Source organism: Haliotis rubra, unplaced genomic scaffold (assembly GCF_003918875.1).
Source record: "Haliotis rubra isolate DU_JTF1 unplaced genomic scaffold, ASM391887v1 Scf289, whole genome shotgun sequence".
Lineage (NCBI taxonomy): Eukaryota > Metazoa > Mollusca > Gastropoda > Lepetellida > Haliotidae > Haliotis > Haliotis rubra.
In genome coordinates, this window is record NW_025766956.1 from 1,253,407 (window position 1) to 1,267,352 (window position 13,946).

The 13,946-nt window shown below is 39.7% G+C and overlaps 1 protein-coding gene across 1 annotated transcript; it reads right to left on the minus strand.

The window, feature by feature from the left end:
• Window positions 1-8,852: 8,852 nt before the first annotated feature.
• On the minus strand, window positions 8,853-12,935 carry LOC124281759. The gene is made up of 7 exons (XM_046717733.1): window positions 12,880-12,935; window positions 11,979-12,148; window positions 11,494-11,619; window positions 10,967-11,066; window positions 10,046-10,113; window positions 9,845-9,938; window positions 8,853-9,367 (listed from the first exon to the last, which is right to left on the minus strand). Exons 1-7 carry the CDS (start codon window positions 12,933-12,935, stop codon window positions 9,100-9,102), a joined length of 882 nt encoding a protein of 293 aa, XP_046573689.1. The 3' UTR covers window positions 8,853-9,099.
• Window positions 12,936-13,946: the final 1,011 nt, after the last annotated feature.

The following is a 13,946-nucleotide window of genomic DNA, read 5'->3' on the forward strand; positions in this document are numbered from 1 at the left end:
GTATTCTTGCATTTTCAGCGCTTGGAAAAGCTCTTGAAGGGAATAAACTGAGCATACCAAAAGATTCGGTTCTACCTGGAGACACCGATCATGGGCCTATGCCTTACGTCTTTGTTGCAGATGAAGCCTTCCCGCTCAAAAGACACATCATGAGACCGTATCCAGGAAACCTGAGAGCAAACGCATTTTCAACAATCGTCTTTCTAGATCCAGAAGAGTAGTAGAAAATGCGTTTGGCATTCTTGCAAACAGATGGCGCATATTCCACAGAAAGAACAATCTGAAGGTTGAGAGAGTCAAAAAGATAACACTGGTTTCATGTGTCCTGCATAATTTTGTACTGCGAGACACCCCCAACCATTATCTGATGAGGGGCAAGCACAGTGTAGAACTCAAGCGCTGGTAGATGTTGGTGGAATTGGTAATCACCCTGGAACAGACGCCATGCAAACGCGTGACAACTTTTGAAGGTATTTCTGTTCACCTTCCGGAGAGATTCCCTGGCAATGCACAACCGTTCGAAGAGGTACAACTTAAAGGAGTACACAAGTGCATTTTTGTGGGTGTCTGCTAATGTACAAAAACTGCAGTCATATATTGACAATTTTAAAAGGGTGCCTGCTTTTGAAAATGTTCACGAGTTCAAAATTTGGATGTAGTTTGTTTCAGTTGTTGTCAATAACACATGATATTACCTGTTGACTCGCATGCTTGGCTGATTGCTGTCCATGCATTATTTGACATTTCTGCATCTTTATAATGTCTGCTGTCAATATAATAGAGACAGGGATGTTTCTGTACCTCCGTGATCAATAATTCCTCATTTATTTGTGTTCTTGGCATCGTATATGTCTGAAATAACAAAATTTTGACCAAAGCACGTGTATATCCCAGACAAGCGGAAGAGGGAGATTCCCCAGTGCGTCAGCGTCAAGCAGCAAAATCAAGCAGCAAAATCGCTTTTTGCGATTCAAAACGTTTTGACGCCGACGCGCTGCTTGAATGGAGTGGCATAAACTTGAAATAACTGGTGTGGCGATTTTTTCGGAAATGACGTGACGCGCAGCGCTAAAGTAATTTGACATCAAAGGCGCTTCTTGTATGGACGGCCGCCTTTAATATATTCAAACCGACGCAACTATGCACAATTATCAACGAAAATGCAACATTTGATTTCAGGTATATATCTGAAAATGTTGGGTTTTTTTTAATGTAAACGGAATTATATTGGCGCATGCTTTTCAAATGATAACGGATTATTCAATACTCTTTTGGTACACTCGATTTAATATAAAGATATGTCATGAACAACATCGCTTGTAGTGTACCCACATATAGTGCCGAGAATGGGGTCTAATTATATCATCTTAATGAATAAGAGTCATCGCTACCTTCTGGGCAAAAGAAAGTAATCACCGACTTCACTTGACTAAAAAACAGAAATATGGACGTATGTGAGATTTATGATAATTATTTTACAAACAAAAATCATTTTCAAACGATATGACTAAACATTATCTGTAATGTTGGTCTTGAATTGCTGTAACTCATTAAACGAGTCAAGGGGTTAAAATTAAAATTATACAAATCAGAGTTCATTCAAAAAGTGCATAAAGAATCATATAGACAGGAGTCAGGGGACACGTAATCAGTAGCGAGTATGACCACCCTGGGTATCCAGACACGCCAACACACGCCAACACACGCCTCCTCATTGACGTTGTCAGTCGGCGGATGACGTCAGCAAAAATCCTGTTTCATAAGACACTGAGAGAGTGTCTGTTCAAGTTCCTGTCGGTTCGCTGGAGGTGGCAAACGCTATCAAGATGACCGCAGAGGTCTTCAATGGGGTTCATGTCTGGAGAAGGCGCTGACCAAGACAATACGCTAACGTTAACATTGTGCAGGCATTCTCGAACAATTCTGGCGGTGTGAGGCCTTGCGTTGTCGAATAAAGTGCATCATAAATGGTCTCAACACTTCATCCCTGTATCGCTGGGATTTCAGATTTCCTCGGATGATAACCAGTCTTGTTCCCTGGCCACAAATGCCGCCCTATACCATGACGTCTCCTCCATTGAGCGGAAGAACTTCTTGAACGCAGTTTGGCATCAGTCGTCCGCCTCTATGTTGAAAAACTCGAACTTTGCCATCGTTTCTGAACCGACAAAACCGATTTTCATCTGTAAAGAGCACTCTCTCCCAATAGTCATGTGGCGGCCACCGACGTACACTTCGTGCCCATTGCAGCCTGCGTTGACGGTGTATTCAAGGCCATTCCACGGAAGGGGCGGTAGGCTCACATAACAAGTCATCGAAGGACGACTGATGGCCGGTCCTAGTGCTATCGCCGCCGTTGAAATCGCCGTCCCGATTGTGTTCCAGAGGAGGATCTGCCGGATGGAGCGGCCTTCGGCCGGTGTCGTGACTGTTAGGGCTCTCCTCCCGATCTTGGGTGGTCCTGGGTCTGGATGGTTTGCTGGTTATTAATTCATTGATGGTGGTCTGGCTGCAGTTGAAGGTTCTTGCCAGCTGACGTTGTGAAGGCCCTATATTGGTCATACCGATCGCCCAGTCTCGTTACGCTTGCGTTAGTCATGACAGATTCGTGGTGGGATGTTTCTGTTACTGCTTGCTTGTTATGTCCAACATCGGTATTAATGTCACAGTCATACATATTTGGACTAATGTCCCACAATTATGTTTTGAAAGATGCACGATTGGAACTAAGTTTTCGGACAGCTGCGTTGTTATTGGGACCGTGTTGCGTTTAGGCGAATGTTTTTTGTTAGGTTGATGAAGGAACGTTTGATTGAATACTGCGAATAATCGGAGCTGTGCTCAAAGCAATTCAACCAGTAAAGGTTTCCTGTAATGTTTAGATGCAGTTGAGCCGGTGATAAGCCATATTTTAAAGTAAAGATGATTTTAAGTATGCAGATGATTATGAGTTCAACAACACAGTCGTAACTTCCCTCCTGCGGTTGCTGTATTGTTGAATAACGCTCTTCCTGGGTAACACCTATCATAGCATTCAGAACGTATAGCAACATTAAATTCTTTCACCGACCTAATATGTGAACAGTTGCGTTCTAATCAGGTTTGCTCAGTGAGTTCATGAATGACAAGAGCGCAAAATATTCGTCAGCTCGATAAATATAAAGGCAGATTGCCAAAGCCAACGAGCAAATTCCAAATAGGTATTAGGCAGACACCCGTATGAGGGTCCCACTTAGTCTGTCATACAGACCCTGAAACAAATATATCCAAGAGAGCCCATGAAAGTCTAGGATATGTGGCAAGTCCAGATTTCAACAGTTTCAGTGAAAATCAGGTTTGGGAGGGGGGCGTCCATTTTGTATCCATGCACTAGCCGTGAGGTCATCAATTTTTTACAGGACATGACTGATATGATAGGTGTAACCCAGTAAAAGCTTTATTCAACAATACGGCAAACCCAAGAGGAAAGTTATGAATGTGTTACACTTACCCATTGATAATTCAAATTACCGAAACCAATATATCTAGAAGGCTTATCGAGTCATACTTCAAGCAGCTACTTGGTGATTATGCAAAGGGATTTTTTGCTTTCTATTTCTGGCCATGGAAAGTGTTCTAACGCTGTTATGTCAATCAAGAACGTGTCACTTGAACACACTTCCGTCCCTAGTTTCTTTCCTCGTGGTATGGGTGTGTTTAATCGAAACATTTGTTTCCACATTCCCTTGGACATTAACTGGGCTATTTATGAGGCTACGACAGAAACCTATTAGATAATGTTGAATGTGCTCACTGACGACACACCTAACATCAACGTGGGGCATATATGTCAGATGACAATGTCTGCGTTGTCAGTCTCCTTCTCAAGTCCCTCCCTCCATCCCCACCCCCACCCCCATCTTCCTGTTGCCAAGAGGCAGCTGATAAAAATTCTGTATTCAAGTCTTTGTGGCAGGCTAGTATACAACCTCAGGTATTTTCCGGTAGAAGATAAGATAAATATTCTAAAATTACTTCTGACTGTTAAAGTTCAACTCCAAATCCCGTGTACACACAACTACCCACAGTCAAGATGTCCTCAGGTTCTGGGTCTATCTTACTGGGACTCCTTTTCAATATACAAGGAAGTATTTGTTTCTGGCCAAAATATGCATATTCAGAGACAAAGCGTTAGTCTGCCTGCAGTCCATGTTAAGTCAAGTATACGATTGCCTGGGTATTCAAGATGAAACTCTAGTAGACGCTTACCGAGATCAATTTCGTGTACACCTGACATTATTAAGTCCGTATGTTCACTCACACGACTATGTGTGCAGTATTCTTCTTATACAAATGTGTTGTAGGCTGATTCGTTACTTGTTATCGGGAGTTATGTTCCGGTGATTTTGCATAGAAACTCTCTTCCTTATGTATTTAACACTGTTAATGTCGAAAGTCCTCATGTCCACCCACATGATGAGGCGTGGTGGGAGAGCTGTCTCAGGCGCCAGGCTAGTGATAAAGCGGAGACGAGTCCACCTGTGACCGGATGTAAAAACCTTGGAGTCAACTTTGTTGATGTCGACTGCCCTGGTGTCCACCCCTTTACTGTGTTAAACACTGATGATGTAGACTGTTGATGTCGACTGTCCTCATGTCCACCCCTTTACTGTGTTAAACACTGATGATGTAGACTGTTGATGTCGACTGTCCTCATGTCCACCCCTTTACTGTGTTTAACACTGATGATGTAGACTGTTGAAGTCGACTGTCCTCATGTCCACCTCTTTACTGTGTTTAACACTGGTTTTTGTTGTGTGTTTTTTATTTGCACATTTTTTCAAAGTATAGTTCACATGTCACATGTAATCAAAAGTGAGTATGTATAGATATATAAAGATTCTAATATCAGAGTCTATACAACTATGGAAATATATGTATGTTGGTCTACAGTCTTTGCTTACATTCCATGCTAAATTTGGACTTGATCCGAAGCAAGTAATATATTATGAGGCAAATAGAGTGTGTAGCGATGACCAAAATTTTGTAAATCTATCCTATGAACAGGTTGTAAAAGCAATACATTTTGAGGCATAATAGTATTGGCAGCAGATTCTAAAAAGGTTCTTTTGATCTGGTACTATTCCATACTTTCGGTTGTGAAAAATTGTCCGTTTAATAAGAAGCAGAATTATATTTAAAGGATCATTTCGATTTTCCTTTAATCCAAATAGTATGATTTGTGGTGGTGTTTAACACTGTTGATGTCGACTGCCCCGATGTCCACCCCTTTACTGTGTTTAACACTGTTAATGTGGACTGTTGATGTAGACTGCCCTTATGACCACCTTTTTACAGCATTTAACACTTATAAGGTCAACTGCCCTTATGACCACTAATAATTGCATTGTATTGCATTCTAGAAGGTGATGAGTTTAAAATGGAACATACAATTTTATGGTTTACAATATTGCATAGAGCGACGTTTTGATGAGATTGTTACACCGTTATCAAGCTAATCGAAGCGTCGCTTTATGCAGTAAACAAGAAGTTGTCATCCATACAGTTGCATGTTGCATTTTCATCTCTATACTGTATTTAACACTGTTGATGTCGACTGTCCTCATGTCAACCACTATAGTGTATTTAACACGGATAATGTCGACTGTTGATGTCGACTGTCCTCATGTCAACCACTATAGTGTATTTAACACGGATAATGTCGACTGTTGATGTCGGCTGCCCTCATGACCACATCTTCACTGTATTTAACACTGTTGATGTCGACTGTCCTCATGCCAACCACTATAGTGTATTTAACACGGATAATGTCGACTGTTGATGTCGGCTGCCCTCATGACCACGTGTTCACTGTATTTAACACTGTCGATGTCGAATGTCCTCATGCCAACCACTATCGTGTATTTAATACGGATAATGTCGACTGTTGATGTCGGCTGCCCTCATGACCACATCTTCGCTTTATTTAACACTGTTGATGTCGAATGTCCTCATGTCCACCCCTTTTCTGTTTTGAACACTGTTGATTACGAATGTCCTCATCACCACCCGTATACCGTATTTAAGACTGTTGATGTCAACTGTCCTCATTTCCATCCCTTTACTGTATTTACTGTGGATGTCTATTGTCATGTCCACCCTTTGACTGTTTTTAGCACTGTCGATGACGACTGTCCTCAACTCCACATATTCACTGTATTTAACACTGTTGGTGGCGAATGTCCTCATGACCACCTGTATACCGTATTTAACACTGTCCTCATTTCCATCCCTTATCGGTATTCAACACTGCTGATGTCGATAGTCCTCATGCCCGCCGTTTAACACCGTTTATTAAGACTGTAGCCATGTCCACCCTTTTAGCGCTGTTAACACTGTTGGTGTCGACTGGTCATGCCGACTGAACTTGTATCCACCCACTTACTGTATTTAACACCGATTATGTCGATTGTCTTCATGTCAACGCTGACCCCTTTACTTAACACAAACGATATCGACTGTTTTCGCTTCCCAAGAAGCCATAATTCAGGAGTGTTGGTTCCGAATGTTCACTTGTTAGCTTCTATTCACTATTTATAGGCATAATACTCTATAGTGAGTCAGTGTTGAAAGAGGGACTACTACGCCTTAGCTATTGAATTGTTTATTTGCTTGAAACAACAGGCTGTGGCATACATTTTAAGCAGGTATTATTTACTGTCAGCATTCCAGTCTGTTGAATATATTTGTTGAAATCTGGCTGCGTGATAATGTCTTTGATACATATGTATTTTTCAAGAATTGAAATTGAATTTGTTGAAGATACTATACACCGACAAACGTTTTCATACGGATACATTCTTCACTATCATTTTTATGTGCATGCACATGTGCCCTTAATAATAACAAGATGAACATGTTGTCACAAGGCCTTCTGTACGTATAGTCTGTGTCTTTCATACCACTAGTCGTGATCTGCTAGCAGTGACAAATATGCACCCCATGGATCCGCCCCCTTTTGCTGAACTGAAGTTTGACAAAGCTCACAGTGCAACTATGATAGAGGAATGGGCATAAGCTGCAAGATGGTGTCACATAAAGGGCAGGTCTGGACACGATAATACTGGAGTACGGGGGAACCCTGGTATTCACACAAGGTATACAAATAACACACTCTGTGCACTTTCTGCAGACAGACAAGGACGACAACTTAATGTTGCCATTCAACTACAAAACAGTCGTCAATCGTCTATTCAGAAGGTATTTGTTCAAACTTGCAGAAAACCTGTTAAGGAGCTCGGGGGGAACTTGACGAGAACGTTTGTGGATTTCCAGTAGCATTGTTTTCAATAGCTCCAATCATTAATAGCCTGGTGTAATTGCTAGAGAGGACCACGTTTCGCAGATTGGTATTTGATGCCTAAACCCCACCAGTCCGGACGGTGAGATGCAAGGAAAATACGTTATCACACTGACATATATATCTTACCAAGACGTTTTCCGGACAAACTACACATCTGTGAACATGGTTTCCCTGTCAGAGACCTCATGAGACAAAGAAAACTATCCCTACGATAGCCAATCCTGTCTATAAATAAACATGCTTACATAGTAACCAAACCAACGTCCTGATATTTGTTATCTGACCAATGAAGTGGTTAATCCTACGGCCGATGCATATAGTCCATATAAAGATGTAGGATTGTCTGACTGTCCGGAGATTAATACTAACGAAACAGGTGTTTTGTGTACTATAATCTCGTATCTTGTAGTTTCCATGCTGGCAAACGATCACATATTCCTTTACCATAAACACAAATGATATTTTCGAAAAGAGTGTCTGAGAGAGGAGGGATTACAGAGTATCTTAGCTCTCGAGTAGTCAGAACAATTCCTGAAGTTATCATGAATAACTCGAAAAGCGTTACTGTACAGTAGAAATGTGGTGCAATTAGTGTAAAGACCTCTGTACCGGCACATTTTCAGAAGCTGAGGAAATCTAGATGCATATGTATCAGCATCGTGAACAGAGTCGCAGGATACGGGGTCGCTACTTTGCAACTTAACTAAAAGCACACTTTCCTTGAAGCTGTACATATTGGTAATATGAGAAAAGGATTATTTCGTGACTCATTCTTAAATCATGATTGTTATCACTTAATCGTTTTTTACATCAGCAACGCAGTGATCATAAATTTCTATCTCGGGAAGATCTCCCAAGTCAAGGATAAGGTAAGGTTTGAACTCTTTAGGCTCCTTAGCAATGAACGATGTCAAGTAAATCACAAATATATGATGAGCTCAATCGACCAGACTGACAGAAAGAATGGTCCTCGGCCTTTCTAAAAATGTCCAAAAGAGGTATGGCACATTCCTGTGCGGTACGTGCAGATTATAGAAAGTTGTTACAGACTTAAAGCTCTTGCATGTGATGTTTGGAGTCAGCTCTTGTCTTAATCCTTTGCATTAGCATTTATAATTCATGATCCATCGTTAACACTTTTAAGCATAAACGTGTGGCTCTGTTGAACAATGCAAAGTTCAAAACATGTTGTTGTCGATAGTAGCACCACTATGCAGAGAAGATTAATGTCTATGGTACGTTCCAGCCTCCACTCCTCCATAAACATATTATTAAACTGATCTACTCGGAATCGTACAGAAACTGTAATGGTTTCTTTAAATTATGGAACCTACAAGGGTTTAACTACATCATATAGCGTATATATATGTGTTAACACAATACTAGATGCTACATTCTTATGCTTTTCGTTTTCAATAGAACAACATAATCTATGGGCACAATGAGTCATTACACCTGCCACGTACATGTACATGAGTGCTTATCAGTCACAAACTAAAAGGCAAAGGCATTTGATTTTGTTGGCTATATTGTGTACTGTACAGTTTTGCATTTCAGAATATATGGTATTCAATTTACTATCGCTACTTTTATTTAAAACATTTCACCTGTCACGTACATGAACATTGATTAATATCCTGAGTACTCACCATTCACAAACTAAACAGCACTAGCATTTGAAAAGGTTGGCTGCATGTACTATACATGATTTCATTGAAGAACCTATGGTATTGATTTTGCTATTGCTACTTGTATATTTATCTAAAACTAGTTTCAAGATTTATCCTCCCATAATCATGACCATCTGCATTCTGGTAAGTGGTAAGTGCGTCATAGGTATTGTCTGTGTCCCGAGAGGATTGCCCTGACACATAATTTACATAACCCTCATTACTGTGGCTGTTGTCGACAGTCACCATCTGACCATCGGGAATCTTGTCGTATACGTCATCTTGCTCTGGGCGGACCTGATCATTTGCGATGACTTCATCTCTGCTCTTCTTAGGCCTCTCCTTGTGTGCTTTTCTGTAAGAAATCAGAACCTTTGGGTATGTATATGTATGTCAAAGAATGGATGCACTGTTTAATAAGTAACGTAATTAGACGATTAGACACAGTGGAGACATTGCATGATATAATCGACTTAATTTTAGCACAGTGTTTGCCCATGCTATATCTTGATGACGGGCAGATACCAGTGAATGTGTGAAGCCCATTTCTGGTGTCCCCCGTCGTGATATTGCTGGAATATTGCTAAAAGCTGCGTAAAACAAAACTCACTCACTCACTTGAGAGTAACATGGTTACCCAGTATCATGACATTGTTAGTGCTTCGTACACCTTTCGCGAACCCAGTGGGACCATCACTCATTCACAGCTATTCATTTTTTATTCATAAATATATGGTAATGATAGATTCGGGATCATGAAACGGAACGAGCTTTTAGCAAAGATTGCTGAACATTGTGGAAGGAGTTCGTACGTATTGAATCTCAAACATACCTTCGTCTACAGATGACCACGACGACGATCACAACAACGATGACAACAACTGCAGCAACTAGTCCTCCGACCACAGCAGCAATTGGGAACGAAGCTGTAATTAGATGTACATTTATGAATAGTTGATATGGTCTAAATGATTCCTATCAGATACATTATATGTAATGAGTCAAAGTCAGGTTATGTATTCTTGAAACATACCTTTTGCTGTAACTTCAATTTGTTGACTTGTGGTGCACCCATGATTTGTGCACGTGAAAGCGTAAACACTGAAAATAACGCAGAAAAACTGTATGTATGTGTGCGTGCGTGTGTGCGTATATGTATTATTTATGTATTATTTGTGTATATATGTATTTATGTTAGTTAATAGAAAGTGTTTTTATAAAAACAGATGTCTTCCCTTCCCCAATTCAACGTTGAGACCTCAAACGATTCATTTGATTCCTTCAATTTCAAAATGTCTATATGAAGTATAGAAGTATGAAAATACATATTATACATATTTCATAGTAGTACATGTACATGGTTGATGCTTCAAAGCTTACTAGTAATTGGTATTGGTATTAAGTATACAAAATTCGGTGAAGATGGGTGAAGTGGTTTTAGAGTTATGCTCCGAAGACAAACCTACCCTTCAAAAAGACCAAGTCAAAATTGTTGCCATGGAAGCAAAAACATAAAATTGAAAAAATCTCAAACCCCCAAAAGGCACATATACATGATATAAAGAAGCAGTATACCAAATTTGGTGGAGATTTCTCATGTAGTTATATAGTCATGTTCCGTAAACAATGGGAACGCAGACGCCGACCCTGGTGTATGACAGCGGTTTTGATGTAGATCGGCTGACGAGTCGGCCTTGTATTGCACGACGGGCTCTTCATGTCTGTGCCTTGTCAGTGCATGATTTCACAACATTCGTCACTGGCGTTTGAAAAACGTGTGACAGTGGTGGGCCTGCCACCAGAGCAAGTAACAAGTCACTACTTTACCGAATGCAGAATATGGATCTATATGCAGCCTAAAGATGTATTACTCATGAGCAAGTGTTCTGAAATGCATAGTATTGTAAATATTCACAATACGAATATCAGATTGTCGGTGTCATCAACAACTTACATAAATGTTTCTCCTGCAGGGAGTTTCCCGTTACAGAAAACGCCTGGCAGGTTTTCAGTGCAATCTTCCTCACCTAGCGTAAAGGTCAAAGTGAGTTTATCTGTCAATAAAAATATAATCATTAGCATCATGTGTCAATGACGTTTTGTATGAGTGTTGTTAAACATCAGAGCATTAATCCGGATGTATAGCGATGAAACAATCCAGTATGCATAATCCAAATCAGTCACTGAGCCTAAACACCAATATTTATGAAATTTGGGGGAAAATGATCACCCAACTAGGTCAGTAACACTCAGCGTTCCCGAAAGGGTCTGCAGTTGCATGGACATTTGTTGACCTTTGAGAAAGCAATTTGTACATAATTGCAGAAGGCAGCTGTATATGTCAATAGAAAAAAACATCCCAGGAGCATTTATTGATTTATGTTAGTTTAGAATCCAAGATACCTTAATTATGTTTTTATCCCGCATTAAATATTGTAACCACGTGTCAGCTGTTGCAGTAAGGATGTCACCAATACTCACCAATATTTCTAGCAAGCCAATCTGGCTTTGTTGCCCTGTACTCCACGTTGAAACTATAGCCACTGGCCACATTCCAGTTAGCAATTTTGTTATAGTCCGCAGCAGAGGTTGTTGCGCGACGTTTTCCTGCATAATTAGCACCAAGTATTCAAACAGGAACGTCATATATATTATTTCGACATCAAAAGATCCGGGCATTAACATTTGCAGTTGTATCATTCTTATTCACATTAACAATTTCCGAAAAAGTTCCAATTGCTAGCATCGCCAGAAAGCTGGAATATTGCACCGTGCGGCGTTAAACAACAAACAAACAAAGCAAATTGCTAGCGACATAGTATACACACTATTACAACGTTAAATATGGCGGATTTTGACCACGTCAACTGTGATTATTTCACTCATTTAAGTGACATGTTTAATTGCAAATAAGAAAAACATCGCAATATGAGATTTGAAAGTATTTCCGTCTACAGTATACTCACCGCTTTGTCCACAGCTTGCTCCTCCTTTCTTACACACCATCATCCCGGTGATATTTACTTGACCGTTTGTTCGATCATTCAGACACTTCGGGCAGATGTTCAGTGTCACCGTTTCCTCTGTTTCTCCTGCCCTTTTTTCACAGATTCCATAACTGCCGACTGCAGTGGGGCTAGTAAATAGACAGTGAATGTTTAAGTAACATTCCACCTAAGAATCCTGCAGAGGTGGATAAGTCAACAAATTCTATATTCACTTGAAATTTTGTCATTTCTATATTTGGCCTTGTAAAATGCCATGTCACTCAGAAATGTGTTTGCTCTCAGTATTTTTTGTATTAATTAGCTGTCAATTAGAATTCTACGAAATTGACCCAGAATCGCATTTGAAAATGTACGAATGCTGCTTTTCAGTTGACAATATTGTTAAAACTATTCGTGCTGTCAGAATTCTTTTTACTTTTGTACTGAAAGAATAAATATAACTTCAGCTATAGTTTTGAAGAGTTGATGAGCACAGCAGCTCATAGCAACAGTTGTCAGGGTAACGGGTATTCTAACATATGTGAAAATTACTCAATTTGATGATTTTAGTGACATTTATCTCAGAACAGCAAACGTTTGATGTTGCAATTGCTAATACCTTGCTAAATACAATTATCAAATTGTAATCTCAATATATAAAAAGTTCGTAAAGTTTTAATTTGAATTTTTATTAAACTTAAAAAAAATTCATACTTTGACAGAAAACAATTTGGTACATTTACCAAAAGAAATCAGCTAATTATTGAATATTCACACAGACACTATTATCTAAGTATTCAAGAGGTAGTTAGGTTAGTTTCATTATTAGACAAAAATAACAGCGGGATTTGCAATATCGACCTGCTGAACTAGCACGTACCTTCCTAAAAACTGGATGTTTTGAAGAAAAATGCTGAGTATAGAACCACTGTACATTCTGCATACATTCATGCTTTTCGTGTGTGTGTGTGTGTGTGTGTGTGTGTGTGTGTGTGTGTGTGTGTGTGTGTGTGTGTGTGTGTGTGTGTTACTCAACAATAACATAAAAGCTAACAGATTTTCAAGTACAAAATCCTATCATAGTTATTTTTCTTAAGTACTGAAGTAAAATATGTTGAGTCATCAAAATTATACTTTTCAGTAAATGTGCGATTACCTTTCATAATAAAAAAATGAAGCGAGAAAGTCAGTGTCACGCATATAAATACAAATAATGCCCGGCCATAGAGCCTACGAGACACTTTCATAATACATACACGCTTAAAACTAAGGTATTACTCAATAATACATTCATACTGGCATTCTTACATTTGAAATCTGTTCAAAGCCTTCAGTCATTCCTGGTAAAGTGAGGTGAGTTAGTGAGAGAGTGGGTTAGTTGGAGAGTGGGTTAGTTAGTGGGTTAGCTGGTTAGTTTGTTGAATGGCTGCTTGGTTGGTAAGCTGGTTAGTTAGTTTAGTTACTAAATTAGATAAATATTTGAATAAATAAGTATGAAAATAAAACAAATCCTTTCAGTTTGTCATACATCCCCATATATTACTGATTCATAATCTGTCATACTATCTTCCACACACCAACCTACTCCGACAAACAACATATACCTATTGTACATTAGCTAAAACCAATCAAGGGGCGGTGGGTAGCCCCTTAGTGGTTAAAGCCTTCGCGCCGAAGACCTGGTTCGATTCCCCACAGGGGCACAATCTGTGAAGCCCATTTGTGGGTGTCCCCGCCGTGATATTGCTGGAATATTGCACAAAGCGGCGTAAACCAAACCACTCACTAAAACCATTCAAACGATTTATGCACTCATTCAAACAGACAAACAGCATATGGCCATATATTAACTATAAACATTGTCACGAATTATTCATCCATTCTATCTCAATATGTCATTGTCATACAGTCTTTCATACATTAACAGCTAAGTTAGCTATACCTATA